At 44.0% G+C, this 20,299-nt stretch overlaps 1 protein-coding gene across 2 annotated transcripts in view; it reads left to right on the top strand.

Annotated features, from left to right (window-relative positions):
* The window catches only part of LOC139544212 (rho guanine nucleotide exchange factor 28-like), a 68,296-nt gene that overhangs the window by 8,738 nt on the left and 39,259 nt on the right, over positions 1 to 20,299 (top strand). The window contains exons 3-11 of one of the 2 annotated variants that reach the window (XM_071351080.1): positions 8 to 194; positions 2,608 to 2,725; positions 8,877 to 8,919; positions 9,769 to 9,870; positions 10,982 to 11,105; positions 13,697 to 13,874; positions 14,234 to 14,289; positions 14,501 to 14,561; positions 14,786 to 14,924. In XM_071351080.1, the coding sequence (XP_071207181.1) occupies positions 8 to 194; positions 2,608 to 2,725; positions 8,877 to 8,919; positions 9,769 to 9,870; positions 10,982 to 11,105; positions 13,697 to 13,874; positions 14,234 to 14,289; positions 14,501 to 14,561; positions 14,786 to 14,924 (1,008 nt within the window). The remainder of the gene's footprint in view (positions 1 to 7; positions 195 to 2,607; positions 2,726 to 8,876; positions 8,920 to 9,768; positions 9,871 to 10,981; positions 11,106 to 13,696; positions 13,875 to 14,233; positions 14,290 to 14,500; positions 14,562 to 14,785; positions 14,925 to 20,299) is intronic. The other variant, XM_071351081.1, reaches the window with a different exon arrangement.

The raw sequence follows: 20,299 nt of genomic DNA, 5'->3' as shown, positions 1-20,299 counted from the left end.
CTGACAGCCCCAGTCTGGTAGCTCTAGTGATGGACAGTGAGGAAGATGAGGAGGGGTTCCTGGTGAAGTCTTCCCTCTCTCCCATCTCTCCTCTGACCTCTGACCCTCGTAGCAGCGGTGACGACACCTCCCTAGACCTCACCTGCACACGCACACACTCCGCGTCCTCAGACGGCGACCCCACCCTCGCAAAGGTGCCAGGCTGAAGCCTTCTCCTCAACCCTCACACACAGAGACTTACCAATGTATTAGGGCCAATGTATTAGGGCCAATGCATTAGGGACAATGTAATAGGGACAATGTATCAGGGACAATGTAATAGGGCCAATGTATCAGGGACAATGTATTAGGGACAATGTATCAGGGACAATGTAATAGGGCCAATGTATCAGGGACAATGTAATAGGGACAATGTATCAGGGACAATGTAATAGGGCCAATGTATCAGGGACAATGTATTAGGGACAATGTATCAGGGACAATGTAATAGGGACAATGTATCAGGGACAATGTAATAGGGACAATGTATCAGGGACAATGTATTAGGGACAATGTATCAGGGACAATGTAATAGGGCCAATGTATCAGGGACAATGTAATAGGGACAATGTATCAGGGACAATGTAATAGGGACAATGTATTAGGGACAATGTATCAGGGACAATGTAATAGGGACAATGTATCAGGGACAATGTAATAGGGACAATGTATCAGGGACAATGTAATAGGGACAATGTATCAGGGACAATGTAATAGGGCCAATGTATCAGGGCCAATGTATTAGGGACAATGTATCAGGGACAATGTAATAGGGACAATGTATCAGGGACAATGTAATAGGGACAATGTATCAGGGACAATGTAATAGGGACAATGTATCAGGGACAATGTAATAGGGCCAATGTATCAGGGACAATGTATCAGGGACAATGTAATAGGGACAATGTATTAGGGACAATGTAATAGGGACAATGTATTAGGGACAATGTAATAGGGCCAATGTATCAGGGACAATGTAATAGGGACAATGTATCAGGGACAATGTAATAGGGACAATGTATTAGGGACAATGTAATAGGGCCAATGTATCAGGGACAATGTAATAGGGACAATGTATCAGGGACAATGTAATAGGGACAATGTATCAGGGACAATGTAATAGGGCCAATGTATTAGGGCCAATGTATCAGGGACAATGTATTAGGGACAATGTATCAGGGACAATGTATCAGGGACAATGTAATAGGGCCAATGTATCAGGGACAATGTAATAGGGACAATGTATCAGGAACAATGTAATAGGGACAATGTATCAGGGACAATGTAATAGGGACAATGTATCAGGGCCATCGTACAGCAGATGTATCAGGGCTTTAACGGCTATACAGCAGATGTATCAGGGCTTTAACGGCTATACAGCAGATGTATCAGGGCTTTAACGGCTATACAGCAGATGTATCAGGGCTTTAACGGCTATACAGCAGATGTATCAGGGCTTTAACGGCTATACAGCAGATGTATCAGGGCTTTAACGGCTATACAGCAGATGTATCAGGGCTTTAACGGCTATACAGCAGATGTATCAGGGCTTTAACAGCTATACAGCAGATGTATCAGGGCTTTAACAGCTATACAGCAGATGTATCAGGGCTTTAACGACTATACAGCAGATGTATCAGGGCTTTAACGGCTATACAGCAGATGTATCAGGGCTTTAACGGCTATACAGCAGATGTATCAGGGCTTTAACAGCTATACAGCAGATGTATCAGGGCTTTAACGGCTATACAGCAGATGTATCAGGGCTTTAACGACTATACAACAGATGTATCAGGGCTTTAACGACTATACAGCAGATGTATCAGGGCTTTAACGGCTATACAGCAGATGTATCAGGGCTTTAACGGCTATACAGCAGATGTATCAGGGCTTTAACGGCTATACAGCAGATGTATCAGGGCTTTAACGGCTATACAGCAGATGTATCAGGGCTTTAACGGCTATACAGCAGATGTATCAGGGCTTTAACGGCTATACAGCAGATGTATCAGGGCTTTAACAGCTATACAGCAGATGTATCAGGGCTTTAACAGCTATACAGCAGATGTATCAGGGCTTTAACGACTATACAGCAGATGTATCAGGGCTTTAACGGCTATACAGCAGATGTATCAGGGCTTTAACGGCTATACAGCAGATGTATCAGGGCTTTAACAGCTATACAGCAGATGTATCAGGGCTTTAACGGCTATACAGCAGATGTATCAGGGCTTTAACAGCTATACAGCAGATGTATCAGGGCTTTAACGGCTATACAGCAGATGTATCAGGGCTTTAACGGCTATACAGCAGATGTATCAGGGCTTTAACGACTATACAGCAGATGTATCAGGGCTTTAACGGCTATACAGCAGATGTATCAGGGCTTTAACGGCTATACAGCAGATGTATCAGGGCTTTAACGGCTATACAGCAGATGTATCGAAGCTTTAACGGCTATACAGCAGATGTATCAGGGCTTTAACGGCTATACAGCAGATGTATCAGGGCTTTAACGGCTGTATAGCAGATGTATGACCTGAGTGTTGTATTATTGTATTGTTCCAGGATATGGGCAACCAGGGGATCAGACACCGCTCCTACTCCTCCCCCAAGATTAGCCTGCTGCCCCCCCGCTTCTCCCGCAAAACCCTAGCCACGCCTGCGACCTCTGACCTCAGCCCAGGTTAGTGTCTGTGGGACCTTTATACAGTTAATAACTTCCCATTGAGAAACCATTACTGAGAACTTTATTACTTCGATTGGAATACAGTTGACAGTGTTTTCTCTGACAATATGATTATATGGATAGTCCTTGTTCATCTTTGTATTTTTGGTTCTGTCTGTGTTTACACAGGCAGCCCAATTCTGAACTTTTGCCAAATTATGGTCAAAAGATCAGAATTGGACTGCTTGTGTAAACGCAGCTTATATGACCTGGATTGACCTTATTTGAGCTAGTCTGTCTCTTTTCACTTGTTTGGTTTGTCATGGGAGTTTGAGTAGTACAGTAAGCAGTAGGCCCCTCCCTACCTTCAGGCTATGCTCAAACCCTACACCCCAACCCGAGCACTCCATTCCTCAGACCTCTGGTCTCTTGGCCCTCCCACCCCTATGGGAGGGAAGCTCCCACTCAGCCCAGTCCAAGCTCTTCTCTGTCCTGGCACCCCAATGGTGGAACCAGCTTCCCCCTGAAGTTAGGACAGCAGAGTCCCTGTCCATCTCCCGAAAACATCTGAAACCCTACCTCTTCAAAGAGTATCTTAAATAATCCAATAGCCCCCCCCCTCGGACCCCCTCCTCGCGCCCCCTGCTTTTCGTGAACTAACACTCGCTCTTGACTTTTCTCCCCCCTTCTAGCACTGACTTTGCTGATAGCTACTTTATTGAGGAAACATGTACTTACTAAGACTGTGATATGTGGTTGTCCCACCTAGCTATCTTAAGATGACTGTCCTAACTGTAAGTGGCTCTGGATAAGAGTGTCTGCTGAATGACTAAAATGTAAAATGTAATGTGCTCTACGTAGCTGAGTTAACCTGCTCTCTGTGTTGTCACTAACTAACTGAAGCAACTTCAGTAGATAGTCAGCTACTGTTTGTAACTAACATGTAACCAACGTGACTATACCATAGTGTAGGTACATTTACTGTATAGTCACATCCACAGCTTTTATATACTGTATCTATCTATGTATGGCTCTGATTACATCCACGTCCTCCCTCTGTTCCTCTGAGGGGTCTAGTGAGCGCCTTGTCCACTCTGCCCTGTAGATGGTATTGTGAGTGCTATGTCCACTCTGCCCTGAAGATGGTCTAGTGAGTGCTATGTCCACTCTGCCCTGTAGATGGTCTAGTGAGTGATATGTCCACTCTGCCCTGTAGATGATCTAGGGAGTTCTATGTCCACTCTGCCCTGTAGATGGTCTAGTGAGTGCTATGTCCACTCTGCCCTGTAGATGGTCTAGTGAGTGCTATGTCCACTCTGCCCTGTAGATGGTCTTGTGAGTGCTATGTCCACTCTGCCCTGTAGATGGTCTAGTGAGTGCTATGTCCACTCTGCCCTGTAGATGGTCTAGTGAGTGATATGTCCACTCTGCCCTGTAGATGGTCTAGTGAGTGATATGTCCACTCTGCCCTGTAGATGGTCTAGTGAGTGATATGTCCACTCTGCCCTGTAGATGGTCTAGTGAGTGCTATGTCCACTCTGCCCTGTAGATGGTCTAGTGAGTGATATGTCCACTCTGCCCTGTAGATGGTCTAGTGAGTGATATGTCCACTCTGCCCTGTAGATGGTCTTGTGAGTGCTATGTCCACTCTGCCCTGTAGATGGTATTGTGAGTGCTATGTCCACTCTGCCCTGTAGATGGTCTAGTGAGTGCTATGTCCACTCTGCCCTGTAGATGGTCTAGTGAGTGATATGTCCACTCTGCCCTGTAGATGGTCTTGTGAGTGCTATGTCCACTCTGCCCTGTAGATGGTCTTGTGAGTGCTATGTCCACTCTGCCCTGTAGATGGTCTTGTGAGTGCTATGTCCACTCTGCCCTGTAGATGGTCTAGTGAGTGCTATGTCCACTCTGCCCTGTAGATGGTCTAGTGAGTGCTATGTCCACTCTGCCCTGTAGATGGTCTTGTGAGTGCTATGTCCACTCTGCCCTGTAGATGATCTAGGGAGTTCTATGTCCACTCTGCCCTGTAGATGGTCTAGTGAGTGCTATGTCCACTCTGCCCTGTAGATGGTATTGTGAGTGCTATGTCCACTCTGCCCTGTAGATGGTCTTGTGAGTGCTATGTCCACTCTGCCCTGTAGATGGTCTTGTGAGTGCTATGTCCACTCTGCCCTGTAGATGGTCTTGTGAGTGCTATGTCTACTCTGCCCTGTAGATGGTCTAGTGAGTGCTATGTCCACTCTGCCCTGTAGATGGTCTAGTGAGTGATATGTCCACTCTGCCCTGTAGATGGTCTTGTGAGTGCTATGTCCACTCTGCCCTGTAGATGGTCTTGTGAGTGCTATGTCCACTCTGCCCTGTAGATGGTCTAGTGAGTGATATGTCCACTCTGCCCTGTAGATGGTCTAGTGAGTGCTATGTCCACTCTGCCCTGTAGATGGTCTTGTGAGTGCTATGTCCACTCTGCCCTGTAGATGGTCTAGTGAGTGCTATGTCCACTCTGCCCTGTAGATGGTCTAGTGAGTGCTATGTCCACTCTGCCCTGTAGATGGTCTTGTGAGTGCTATGTCCACTCTGCCCTGTAGATGATCTAGGGAGTTCTATGTCCACTCTGCCCTGTAGATGGTCTTGTGAGTGCTATGTCCACTCTGCCCTGTAGATGGTCTAGTGAGTGCTATGTCCACTCTGCCCCGTAGATGGTCTAGTGAGTGCTATGTCCACTCTGCCCTGTAGATGGTCTAGTGAGTGCTATGTCCACTTTGCTCTGTAGATGGTGTGAGCTACAGCCTATCTGTCCTTCAGGCCATCTCTCTGTCTAAATCTCTGTCTGTGCTCCACCCTGCTAGTAAGTCGTGGCCAAAAGTTTTGAGAATGACACAAATTTTAATTTTCACAAAGTCTGCTGCCTCAGTTTGTATAATGGCAATTTGCATAGACTCCAGAATGTTATGAAGAGTGATCAGATGAATTGCAATTAATTTCAAGGTTCCTCTTTCCCATGCAAATGAACTGAATCCCCCAAAAACATTTCCAGTGCATTTCAGCCCTGCCACAAAAGGACCAGCTGACATCATGCCAGTGATTCTCTCGTTAACACAGGTGTGAGTGTTGACAAGGACAAGGCTGGAGATCACTCTGTCATGCTGATTGAGTTCGAATAACAGACTGGAAGCTTCAAAAGGAAGGTGGTGCTTGGAATCATTGTTCTTCCTCTATCAACCATGGTTACCTGCAAGGAAACACGTGCCATCATCATTGCTTTGCACAAAAAGGGCTTCACAGGCAAGGATATTGCTGCCAGTAAGATTGCACCTAAATCAACCATTTATCGGATCATCAAGAACTTCAAGGAGAGTGGTTCAATTGTTGTGAAGAAGGTTTCAGGGCGCCCAAGAAAGTCCAGCAAGCGCCAGGACCGCCTCTTAAAGTTGATTCATCTGCGGGATCGGGCAGCATCAGTACAGAGATTGCTCAGAAATGGCAGCAGGCAGGTGTGAGTGCATCTGCACGCACAGTGAGGCGAAGACTTTTGGAGGATGGCTTGGTGTCAAGAAGGGCAGCAAAGAAGCCACTTTTCTCCAGGAAAAACATCAGGAACAGACTGATATTCTGCAAAAGGTACAGGGATTGGACTGCTGAGGACTTGGGTAAAGTCATTTTCTTTGATGAATCCCCTTTCCGATTGTTTGGGACAGCCATGAATAAAGATTGGTTCCAACACATCCTCCGAGAGTAACTTCTCCCAACCATCCAGGAACAGTTTGGTGATGAACAATGCCTTTTCCAGCATGATGGAGCACCTTGCCATCAGGCAAAAGTGATAACTAAGTGGCTCGGGGAACAAAACATCGATATTTTGGGTCCATGGCCAGGAAACTCCCCAGACCTTAATACCAATGAGAACTTGTGATCAATCCTCAAGAGGCGGGTGGAAAAACAAAACCCCACAAATTCTGACAAACTCCAAGCATTGATTATGCAAGAATGGGCTGCCATCAGTCAGGATGTGGCCCAGAAGTTAATTGACAGCATGCCAGGGCGAATTGCAAAGGTCTTGAAAAAGAAGGGTCAACACTGAAAATATTGACTCTTTGCATCAACTTCATGTAATTGTCAATAAAAGCCTTTGACACTTATGAAATGCTTGTAATTATACTTCAGTATTCCATAGTAACATCTGACAAAAATATCTAAAGACACTGAAGCAGCAAACTTTGTGGAAATTAATATTTGTGTCGTTCTCAAAACTTTTGTCCACGACTATATAGCTTGCCTTAGAACCCCTAGCTTCCAAAACTCACACTGTGCTAACACCAGGCCTGGTAGGCATGTGGCTACTGTGTGTGTCCAACGTGCAGGTACATGTGTATGTAAGTGTGCTTGTATGTCAAAAATCTAATTAAATTGTATTTGTCACATGCTTCATAAACAACAGTGAAATGCTTTGCAGAGAGAAACATAAAAAATGAAAAATTTAAATAGTTGTACGGTGTAGGCCGTCATTGTAAATAAGAATTTGTTCTTAACTGACTTGACTAGAAAAAAAAAAAAATTATGAATAAATTCTAAGTGAATAATGAACCACAATGACGAGTAACAATAACATGGCTATATACAGGGAGTAGAAATTAACATGGCTATATACAGGGAGTAGAAATTAACATGGCTATATACAGGGAGTAGAAATTAACATGGCTATATACAGAGTAGAAATTAACATGGCTATATACAGGAAGTAGAAATTAACATGGCTATATACAGGAAGTAGAAATTAACATGACTATATACAGGGAGTAGAAATTAACATGGCTATATACAGGAAGTAGAAAATAACATGAGTATATACAGAGAGTAGAAATTTACATGACTAAATACAGGGAGTAGTAAGCCAGTATGAGGGTTTGCGCTCAAGCTAGAATGAAAGACGGACTGTGCGTGGAGAGAAAATATCAATAGAGTTCAAAAAGTACTCGCACTCAAAACCATGAAGGGGAATAACCCATGCAGGGAGAACCAGCAGTCGATGTGCAGGGAGAACCAGCAGTCGATGTGCAGGGAGAACCAGCAGTCGATGTGCAGGGAGAACCAGCAGTCGATGTGCAGGGAGAACCAGCAGTCGATGCGCAGGGGTACGAGGTAATTGATTAAGCAGGATAGATAATAGACAGTAGCAGCAGTCGATGTGCAGGGGTACGAGGTAATTGATCAAGCAGGATAGATAATAGACAGTAGCAGCAGTCGATGTGCAGGGGTACGATGTAATTGATCAAGCAGGATAGATAATAGACAGTAGCAGCAGTCGATGTGCAGGGGTACGATGTAATTGATCAAGCAGGATAGATAATAGACAGTAGCAGCAGTCGATGTGCAGGGGTACGATGTAATTGATCAAGCAGGATAGATAATAGACAGTAGCAGCAGTCGATGTGCAGGGGTACGATGTAATTGATCAAGCAGGATAGATAATAGACAGTAGCAGCAGTCGATGTGCAGGGGTACGATGTAATTGATCAAGCAGGATAGATAATAGACAGTAGCAGCAGTCGATGTGCAGGGGTACGAGGTAATTGATCTAGCAGGATAGATAATAGACAGTAGCAGCAGTCGATGTGCAGGGGTACGAGGTAATTGATCAAGCAGGATAGATAATAGACAGTAGCAGCAGTCGATGTGCAGGGGTACGAGGTAATTGATCTTCAGGATAGATAATAGACAGTAGCAGCAGTCGATGTGCAGGGGTACCAGGTAATTGATCTAGCAGGATAGATAATAGACAGTAGCAGCAGTCGATGTGCAGGGGTACCAGGTAGTTGATCTAGCAGGATAGATAATAGACAGTAGCAGCAGTCGATGTGCAGGGGTACAAGGTAATTGATCAAGCAGGATAGATAATAGACAGTAGCAGCAGCATATGTGGTGAGTGTGAAAGTGTCATATACAGTATAAGTCATAAGTATCATATGTCATATGTCAGTGTATATGTGAGGGTGTGGGCTTGGGTAAGTACATTGTCTGGCTTGGCTACCCTGCCCAATCACAGTGTAACCTCAGCATTGCAGCATTCCATGATGACATCATCGAAGACAATCAGACTTTTCATAGATAATGTTGCTCACGCTGTTTACTTTCACACAGAAGGTTCATGTTTCAGCTGTCTTGTCCTCCACAGAACAGAGAACATTCAGTCTATCAGAGCAGCCTCTCGAAAAAAGGTATGTATCCACTGACCTAACTTGTCTGTCTAAAGTGTGTTTGACATTCTTACAGTTTCGTACAGTTTCCCCCTAATTCCCAGGCTCTCCAGCCCTCACAATGACTTCTTGGTTGGTTGCTGGGCGACCAAGGGCTCTCTCTCTGTTGTGGAGTTCCTGGTTCTCTTTATATCAAGACCGTGTTTTGTTTGTTTAACTCCAGGCTTGTCTGTTACCATGCCAAGGCTTGCAGCGTTGTTTTAACCCTGTTTCACAGGTGGTGAGGTGACGCATATATATTACAAAAGCTTTTAGCCACCCTTTATCAGTACCCAAAGTGTTGTTGTAGACTAAACTGTAATCCCATTGTGCTCAGACATTGTTTATTTGTCAATGAACATTTTGTCCAGAGCAATTTTGAAGTACAGGGCCTGTCCTCAGATGAAGTCAGGCTAATGCTCTGTAACTTTGTGACACAGTGAGTGTAAAAAGATTTACTGTATAGTATCCTTTCAATGAATAGCTCCAACACAAGAGAGACAGACTAGGAAAAGGGAACCTCTTTACTTCCTGTTCACTATGTCCTTCATTGGGATGAGATGCTTCCAGGAACCATGCCAACTGCCTTTGTCCTCTTCCTCCATTCATCTGTTGAAATGTCCCGAACACATAGTCAGTCAAAGCTCTATAGCTCCCTCTAGAGTATGTCAGTGTGTACCAGACTTGTGTGTGTGTTAGTGTATGTCAGAGCTGTGTGTGTGTGAGTGTGCGGGTGCTTGTGCGTGTGAGTGTGAGTGTGTGTGTGTTAATGTACTGTATGTATCAGAGCTGTGTGTGTAATGTGTGTGTGTGTGTGTAATGTATCCCTAGGGAGTTAAGGTTTCGTAAGCGTGCCCAGTCTGCAGACGACGAGGGCAGCGTTGAGCTGGCAGAGTCCCTTCAACACCTCACCCTCTCAGAGTTCCTCAAAGAGTACGTGGGCATCGCCCCCTTCTGGGCTGGCAGCCCTGGCCCTTCCTTTCCACTGGGCAGATAGCCCAATAGCCTCTAACCCTATAGTAACTCCCCTGATCTGGATGCTGGCCCTCTAGACATTAACCCTACAGTAACTTCCCTGATCTCGATGCTGGCCCTCTAGACATTAACCCTACAGTAACTCCCCTGATCTGGAAGCCAGCCCTCTAGCCCCCTAGCTCCAGCCTCAGTGTAACCTCTTCATGCCAACCCTTTTAACCCTAGAGGTCCCCTGTGTGCATCCTGACATCTAACCTCTACATTTGTGCCCACAATGCACTCTGCCTAGCATGGCATCACCAATAACCTTCAGAGATTACACTTGTATGTTGTTGATGTAAATGAATTAACCATGTTTGATTAGCTCACGTGTGCTGCACGTGTCTCTAACTACTATGTAACCCTTCTTAACTCACATTGATCTTTCATTGAACTGTGACCTCTCAGGTATACGTGGCCTATCCTCCCATTATCTGGAATCACACAGAAGATTCTATTGGACCTGACTTGTTTTTGTATTGATTCCTTAGTAAACATCTATGGCTTTGTGTTGCATGTGTTCTAGCTGTATACTTGATCCAGCCTGGTATGACAGTCACTGACCGATTGACCTACTAACCAAATACCATTTTTAGTAGTACTAGTAGTACTAGTATTATTAGTATTATTATTAGTACTATTATTAGTAGTACTTGTATTATTAATATTATTATTATTAGTAGTAGTAGTAGTAGTATTATCACTATTATTAGTATTATCAAAATGATTTGTATTGCTAGTATTAGTAGCGTTACTAGTATGCTTTCATAAGTTGTGTGCTGTGTTTCTACCTTCTTGCTTCCTTGTTGATGAAAAGGATGACAGTCACGGTACTACTATTAGTAAGGACTATACATAATAATTAATTTGCTGTTGGTCAGCAAAGATCACCAGGCAGAAAGAAAAATGGATCAGCAAACAGGACTCTAGTTAATACAGTTTATACAACCCAACATATGTCACGTTTGATGAGGATTTGACTTTTCTAACCCTATATATCTATGACGCTAACCCAATTGTTTCTGAACAGAATTGAAGAGGAGGAGTGGGACAAGTACAACATCCCCTCCAAGATGGAGTCAGAGAAATACAAAGTGATTCGTACCTTCAGCTTCCTCAAGAGTAGGATGTCCACCACTCGCAACAAGAACAAGGTGAGACACTATATACAGTGCCTTGCAAAAGTATTCATCCCCCTTGGCGTTTTTCCTATTTTGTTGCATTACAACCTGTAATTTAAATTGATTTTTATTTGGATTTCATGTAATGGACATACACAAAGTAGTCCAAATTGGGGAAGTGAAATGGAAAAAATAACTTGTTTCAAAAAATTCAACAACAAAAAAAACGGAAAAGTGGTGCGTGCATATGTATTCACCCCCTTTGCTATGAAGCCCCTAAATAATATCTGGTGCAACCAATTACCTTCAGAAGTCACATAACTAGTTAAATAAAGTCCACCTGTGTGCAATCTAAGTTTCACATGATCTGTCACATGATCTCAGTACATATACACCTGTTCTGAAAGGCCCCAGAGTCTGCAACACCACTAAGCAAGGGGCACCACCAAGCAAGTGGCACCATGAAGACTAAGGAGCTCTCCAAACAGGTCAGAGACAAAGTTGTGGAGAAGTACAGATCAGGGTTGGGTTATAAAAAAATATACGAAACTTTGAACATTCCACGGAGCACCGTTAAATCCATTATTAAAAAATGGAAAGAATATGGCACCACAACAAACCTTCCAAGAGATGGCCACCCACCAAAACTCACCGACCAGGCAAGGAGGGCATTCATCAGAGAGGCAACAAAGAGACCAAAGATAACCCTGAAGGAGCTGCAAAGCTCCACAGCGGAGATTGGAGTATCTGTCCATAGGACCACTTTAAGCCGTACACTCCACAGAGCTGGGCTTTATGGAAGAGTGGCAAAAAAAAGCCATTGCTTAAAGAAAAAAACAGACAAACACGTTTGGTGTTCACCAAAAGGCATGTGGGAGACTCCCCAAACATATGGAGGAAGTTACTCTGGTCAGATGAGACTAAAATTGAGCTTCTTGGCCATCAAGGAAAATGCTATGTCTGGCGCAAACCCAACACCTCTCATCACCCCGAGAACCCCATCCCCACAGTGAAGCATGGTGGTGGCAGCATCATGCTGTGGGGATGGCCCTAAATACAGAGAAATTCTTGAGGGAAACCTGTTTCAGTCTTCCAGAGATTTGAGACAGGGATGGAGGTTCACCTTCCAGCAGGACAATGACCCTAAGCATACTGCTAAGCAACACTGTCACGCCCTGGCCTTAGTATTCTTTGTTTTCTTTATTATTTTAGTTAGGTCAGGGTGTGACATGGGGAATGTTTGTGTTTTGTCGTTTTGGGTGGATATATGGAAAAGGGGGTGTTGGGTTTAGTGTATGAGTTTGTGTTGAGTGAATGTTTCTAGGTATGTCTATGGTTGAGTGTATGTTTCTAGGTATGTCTATGGTTGCCTGAGTGGTTCTCAATCAGAGACAGATGTCTTTCATTTGTCTCTGATTGGGAGCCATATTTAAGGCAGCCATAGGCATCAGGCATTTGTGGGTAATTGTCTATGCCTGTGTCTATGTTGCATGTTTGCACCTAGGCTTTGATAGCTTCACGTTCGTCTGTTTGTTGTTTTGTTTCGTTGTTCTAGATGTGCCAAGCTTATAGAGACATACCCCAAGAGACTTGCAGCTGTAATTGCTGCTTAAGGTGTCTCTACAAAGTATTGACTTTGGGGGGGTGGATAGTTATGTACGCTCAAGTTTTCAGTTTTTTTGTCTTATTTATTGTTTGTTTCACAACAATGAATTTTAATTCCAGGTTGTAAGGCAACAAAATAGGAAAAATGTTAAGAGGGGTGAATACTTTCGCAAGCCACTGTAGGCCTGTCAGATAATGTAATTACAGACAGAGTGTACACACTGACTGAGTCACATGTAATCTACACCTCAGTCTAGACCTAATATAATCTACACTTCAGTCTAGACCTAATATAATCTACACCTCAGTTTAGACCTAATATAATCTACAACTATGAGGACTGCAGGACACACCCAGAAAGTGCAGTAAAACTGATACCATTGAGTGTCAGTTATCATGCTGCTATTATCACTTAATTATCTGATACAAATGCCCATTATCATGAGAATTTGCATCCTTGAAAAGTGCTATATAAATAGCATGTATTATTATTATATTATTATTGTTATCATCCCAACCGTTCTCCTTAGTATTCACCTCAGGGTCTGTTCTTCAAATGATGACAAAGAGCAGGAAATGTTTGGGGAAATAACATTGACCCAAAACACCATTAAAACACTGTAGGTTCTTTCCTTTCAATCATCAACCCTTTGTTGGTGATCAGCATGTGGAACCCCCCCCCCCCCCCCATTTCCGTCACAGTGGACTTTAAAACGGGCTGAAATAAGGCTTGGATCATTCACATGTAACTGATTCAATTGGAGTCAGTGTACGTGTGGCTATTTGTGACTACTTATAGGCTAGCCAGACCACAGTATCAGTAACCTGACTGATAGTACTTAAGGCTAGCTGAGTGTAACCTACGCCTATGGTGTTACAGAGTTACAGTCAGTGTTTTCTATGCTTTGACGGGTTGTTTCTGAAAGGGTTTGGATGTAGTTACAGTATATGGGTGTGTGTTAACTAGCCTATCCATGCCTCTGATGTTCACCCCTGGGAATATACCCTGGTTCTCCAAGGGAAAGGGGAAGGAGAAGGAGAGAGAGAAGGGCAAGGAGAAGGAGAGAGAGAAGGAAGGGAAAGACAAGGACAAACAGCAGAATGGACATTGTTTCTCCACGGGTTCCTGTGCTGGTCCCACCGTCTGTCTGGTCTGTGACAAACCTGCTACTGGCAAGGACCTTCTGCACTGCTCCTGTAAGTAATCAGCAGTCACCGTTTACTCATTAGTCATGTATCTGTCAAACCCATCAATGTGTCCCGCAATGCTATAAACATACAAGATATCTCAGTGATCTGCAACTCTGTCACAGAGAATACAAAAGATCAGATATATTTATTGGAAATGTAGCAAGACATATCTCAAGATAAATAAAGTGTATATGTATCCATAGGCTTTCTTTGCATTCAACATAGATACCAAATAGTTTATAATTGCAAATATCCACATTTTAGGGGAAGATATCAGAATTCCAATTCATTCATTCATGTAGTTATTATATTTCCATCCTGGTGGTTGATATCTCTATATATGGAAATATCCCTCTCTCCCTCAGGTTGTACAGTCATGGTCCATAAGGGTTGTAAGGACTCTGCTCCCCCGTGTCTAAAGGTGAGTTCCAGCCTGTGTGTGTGTATGTGTGTGTGTGAACCTCTGCCCCACAACCACACACATAAACATTGGGGTGTGTTAATGGTAAACTAGTCCAGTGAAACATCTTCTACTCATCTCTCTTTGTTGAACGAAGAGATCTAGCTGGAATGTTTAATTCTCTGGTGTCCTACTGGACTCCTTTTTGTAAATCTTTGTATTAAAACTTCAGAAACTTCAGGATAAGTATGCAGTGACTATGGTGAAGAACCGAACAGCATCCCTCCCGCAGAGTGAGTTTTACATCACACAGTCCAAAGGTCATTGATGTCATGGCTTGTTGTTGTCATCCCGTGAAGCACTCAGAGGAAGGAATCCTGAAACAATAACATTCCTCTCTCTTCTCCTTTCCTCTCTTCTCCTCTCTCTCCTCTACTTCCTCTCCTCTCCTCTCCTCTCCTCTCCTCTCCTCTCCTCTCCTCTCCTCTCCTCTCCTCTCCTCTCCTCCCTCGTCCAGACTTCACAGTGCGAGACAGTCCCTCTCCATGTCCGATCTCCACCTCAGACTCTCTACCTATGATGAGCCAGAGGGACAAGAGGGAAACAGCCTCCCTCCCCAACCCCCTCTCCAGGAGTGTCCCTTCTGCCACAGACAGGTCAGCTCAGCATCTCTCTCTCTCAAATAAATTCAAAAGGCTTTATACACATACATAGATTGCCAAAGCAAACATATAGACACATATCAAATCATTGATGACGCAGATAGATAATTATAGGAAAAATAATAATACTCAATTAGTAATAACAATTAACAGGACCATACAGTAAGAAATGAATGAGGACAATAATGAATGCAATGTTATTATTCTGGTTTGTCAATCCACTGGCTGTCCCTACGGGTGTGTCAGCTACATATTTTGCAGCTAATATGTCACAAAGTTTAGATATAGGATAGATATAGGATTTTCTCCTTTTCTGTTTTCTATGGTTCTCTCTCTCTCCACCCATCTCTCTCACTCTATCTCTCTCCCCTCTCTCTCTGTGTACCCTCTCACCCCCCCTCTCTCTATCACTCTCTCTCTCTCTGTAACTCTCTCCCCTCTCTCTCCCCCCTCTCTCTCTATCACTCTCTCTCTATAACTCTCTCTCTCTTTCTCTCACTCTCCCTATGTCACGTTCCTGACCTTATTTCCCTTGTTTTGTCTTTATTTAGTATGGTCAGGGCGTGAGTTGGGGTGGGCAGTCTATGTTATTTGTTTCTATGTTTAGGTTTGTTAGTTTGGCCTAATATGGTTCTCAATCAGAGGTAGGTGTTTGTCATTGTCTCTGATTGGGAACCATATTAAGGTAGGCTGTTTTCAATGTTTGTTTGTGGGTGATTGTTGCCGTGTCTGTGTTTGTTCGCCACACGGTACTGTTTTCGTTCGTTTGTTCACGTCGTTTATTGTTTTGTATTTTGTCAAGTGTTTTTCGTCTTCGTTTAAATATTAAAGTATGTATTCAAACCACGCTGCGCTTTGGTCCGATCCTTGCTCCTCCTCAGACGAGGAGGATTACGACGAGCGTTACACCCTATGTCTCTCTCTCTCAATTCAATTAAATTCAAACGGGATTTATTGGCATGGGAAACATGTTTACATTGCCAAAGCAAGTGAAATATTTTAACAGTAAATAGTGCATTCAAAAAGGTTTAAAAAAGATAAAGACACTTCAAGTTTTAGCAATGTGCAAATAGTTGTAGTATGAATAGTAGGGGATCAATATTGTTGTAATTTACAGTGTTGTTTGTGGTGCTGTGATTGCACACTGCAGTATTTCGCCTAACAGATATGGGAGTTTATCAATGTTTGATTTGTGGGTCTGTGTGATCTGTGGGAAATATGTATCCAGGGCCTAAAATAAACACCCGCCACCTGCCACATGCGGGTAGATTTTGGCATTAGCGTGTAAGATGTCTATTTCACCAGCCACGTTGGCGGATGGTCAGGGCTCCACAGTGCGAACATTTCACTCACACTTTTGTGAATAAAAATAGTTAAGTATGATCACATTTATAGTAAAATAAATACTGCAGTAGCTGTTTTCAAAGTATTTCTGCCGTTTTGTTTCATAGCTGGTAAATTAAAGAGTCAAAGAACTATGAATCCTATATAGCCTATTTCACCTCGCACTGCAACACTGCCTGGCTGGGGGCTGTGCGTAAGTGAAGAGCTGTGAAAGATACATTTTTAGAAGCGCTGTCCACAGGCATAAAAGTTGGTCTAATTTACTTGAAAGGAAAGTGAGACTTTGTTCTTGTGTTTCTTGGGCTATTTACATTGTTTTGTTCACAAGCTAGGTTGTTTTTCAATGTTTGCGTTTCAACTGTTAGGGAAGAGAAAACAATGATGCTACAAGTCAGACTCAATCTCACAGGCACAAACATGACTCTAGTCATGCTACCACAGTAACCTCCTGCCCTTAAAGGGGCAGGTGAACATTTTTGTCTCATCTGTGATACACTACATTACCAAAAGTATGCTCGTCGAACATCTCATTCCAAAATCCTGGGCATTAATATGGAGTTGGTCCCCCCATTTCTTATAACAGCCTCCAGTCTTCTGGGAAGGATTCCACTAGATGTTGGAATATTGCTGAAGGGACTAGTGAGCATTAGTGTGGTCGGGCACTGATGTTGGGCGATTAGGCCTGGCTCGCCATCGGCGTTCCAATTCATTCCAAAGGTGATCGATGGGGTTGAGGTCAGGGCTCTGTGCAGGCCAGTCAAGCACTTCCACACCGATCTCGACAAACCATTTCTGTATGGACCTTGCTTTGTGCACGGGGGCATTGTCATGCTGAAACAGGAAAGGGCCTTCCCCAAACTGTTGCCACAAAGGTAGGTAGCGTTCTCCTGGAATCCGCCAATCCCAGATTAGTCCGTCGGACTGCCAGATGATGAAGTGTGATTCATCACTCCAGAGAATGCGCTTCCACTACTCCAGAGTCCAATGGCAGTGAGCTTCACACCACTCCAGCCAATGTTTGGCATTGCGCATGGTGATCTTAGGCTTGTGTGCGGCTGCTTGGCCATGGAAATCCATTTCATGAAGCTCCCAATAAACAGTTATTGTGCTGACGTTGCTTCCGGAGGCAGTTTGGAACTTGGTAGTGAGTGTTGAAACCAAGGACAGACAATTTTTACGCGCTTCAGCACTCGGCCGTCCAGTTCTGTGAGCTTGTGTGGCCTACCACTTCTCGGCTGAGCTGTTGTTGCTCCTAGACGTTTCCACTTTACAATAAATCAAATCAAATAATATTTATTTATACAGCCCTTCTTACATCAGCTGATATCTCAAAGTGCTGTACAGAAACCCAGCCTAAAACCCCAAACAGCAAGCAATGCAGGCGTAGAAGCACGGTGGCTAGGAAAAACTCCCTAGAAAGGCCAAAACCTAGGAAAAAACCTAGAGATGAACCAGGCTATGAGGGGTGGCCAGTCCTCTTCTGGCTGTGCCGGGTGGAGATTATAACAGAACATGGCCAAGATGTTCAAATGTTCATAAATGACCAGCATGGTCAAATAATAATAAATCACAGTAGTTGTCGAGGGTGCAACAAGTCAGCACCTCAGGAGTAAATGTCAGTTGGCTTTTCATAGCCGATCATTAAGAGTATCTCTACCGCTCCTGCTGTCTCTAGAGAGTTGAAAAAAGCAGGTCTGGGACAGGTAGCACGTCCGGTGAACAGGTTAGGGTTCCATAGCCGCAGGCAGAACAGTTGAAACTGGAGCAGCAGCACGGCCAGGTGGACTGGGGACAGCAAGGAGTCATCATGCCAGGTAGTCCTGAGGCATGCTCCTAGGGCTCAGGTCCTCCGAGAGAGAGAGAGAAAGAAAGAAAGAAAGAAAGAAAGAAAGAAAGAAAGAAAGAAAGAAAGAAAGAAAAAGAAAGAAAGGAAGAGAGAATTAGAGAGAGCATACTTAAATTCTCACAGGACACCGGATAAGACAGGAGAAGTACTCCAGAAATAACAGACTGACCCTAGCCCCCCGACACATAAACTACTGCAGCATAAATACTGGAGGCTGAGACAGGAGGGGTCAGGAGACACTGTGGCCCCATCCGATGATACCCCCGGACAGGGCCAAACAGGCAGGATATAACCCCACCCACTTTGCCAAAGCACAGCCCCCACACCACTAGAGGGATATCTTCAACCACCAACTTACCATCCTGAGACAAGGCCGAGTATAGCCCACAAAAATCTCCGCCACGGCACAACCCAAGGGGGGGCGCCAACCCAGACAGGAAGATCACGTCAGTGACTCAACCCACTCAAGTGACGCACCCCTCCTAGGGACGGCATGGAAGAGCACCAGTAAGCCAGTGACTCAGCCCCTGTAATAGGGTTAGAGGCAGAGACTCCCAGTGGAGAGAGGGGAACCGGCCAGGCAGAGACAGCAAGGGCGGTTTGTTGCTCCAGAGCCTTTCCGTTCACCTTCACACTCCTGGGCCAGACTACACTCAATCATATGACTGAGTGAAGAGATGAGTCTTCAGTAAAGACTTAAAGGTTGAGACCGAGTCTGCGTCTCTCACATGGGTAAGCAGACCATTCCATAAAAATGGAGCTCTATAGGAGAAAGCCCTGCCTCCAGCTGTTTGCTTAGAAATTCTAGGGACAATTAGGAGGCCTGCGTTTTGTGACCATAGCGTACGTGTAGGTATGTAAGGCAGGACCAAATCGGAAAGATAGGTAGGAGCAAACCCATGTAATGCTTTGTAGGTTAGCAGTAAAACCTTGAAATCAGCCCTTGCCTTAATAGGAAGCCAGTGTAGGGAGGCTAGCACTGGAGTAATATAATCAAATTGTTTGGTTCTAGTCAGGATTCTAGCAGCCGTATTTAGCACTAACTGAAGTTTATTTAGTGCTTTATCCAGGTAGCTGGAAAGTAGAGCATTGCAGTAACAAAAGCATGGATAAATTTTTCGGCATCATTTTTGGACAGAAAGTTTCTGATTTTTGCAATGTTACATAGATGGAAAAAAGCTGTCCTTGAAACAGTCTTGATATGTTCGTCAAAATAGAGATCAGGGTCCAGAGTAACGCCGAGGTCCTTCACAGTTTTATTTGAGACGACTGTACAACCATCAAGATGAATTGTCAGATTCAACAGAAGATCTCTTTGTTTCTTGGGACCTAGAACAAATATCTCTGTTTTGTCCGTTTGCAGCCATCCACTTCCTTATGTCTGAAACACAGGCTTCTGTGTCATCTGTATAGCAGTGAAAGTTAACATTATGTTTTCGAATGACATCCCCAAGAGGTCAAATATATAGTGAAAACAATAGTGGTCCTAAAATGGAACCTTGAGGAAAACCGAAATTTACAGTTGATTTGTCAGAGGACAAACCATTCACAGAGACAAACTGATATCTTTCCGACAGATAAGATCTAAACCAGGCCAGAACCTGTCCGTGTAGACCAATTTGGGTTTCCAATCTCTCCAAAAGAATGTGGTGATCGATGGTATCAAAAGCAGCACTAAGGTCTAGGAGCACGAGGACAGATGCAGAGCCTCGGTCTGACGCCATTAAAAGGTCATTTACCACCTTCACAAGTGCAGGCTCAGTGCTATGATGGGGTCTTAAACCAGACTGAAGCATTTCGTATACATTGTTTGTCTTCAGAAAAGCAGTGAGTTGCTGCAGCTTTTCCCCAAAAAATTGAGAGGAAGGGAAGATTCGATATAGGCCGATAGTTTTTTATATTTTCTGGGTCAAGGTTTGGCTTTTTCAAGAGAGGCTTTATTACTGCCACTTTTAGTGAGTTTGGTACACATCCGGTGGATAGAGAGCCGTTTATTATGTTCAACATAGGAGGGCCAAGCATAGGAAGCAGCTCTTTCAGTAGTTTAGTTGGAATAGGGTCCAGTATGCAGCTTGAAGGTTTAGAGGCCATGATTATTTTCATCATTGTGTCAAGAGATATAGTACTAAAACACTTGAGTGTCTCCCTTGAACCTAGGTCCTGGCAGAGTTGTGCAGAC

This window comes from Salvelinus alpinus, chromosome 18 (genome assembly GCF_045679555.1).
Source record: "Salvelinus alpinus chromosome 18, SLU_Salpinus.1, whole genome shotgun sequence".
Lineage (NCBI taxonomy): Eukaryota > Metazoa > Chordata > Actinopteri > Salmoniformes > Salmonidae > Salvelinus > Salvelinus alpinus.
This window is presented reverse-complemented; position numbering and strand designations above follow the sequence as displayed.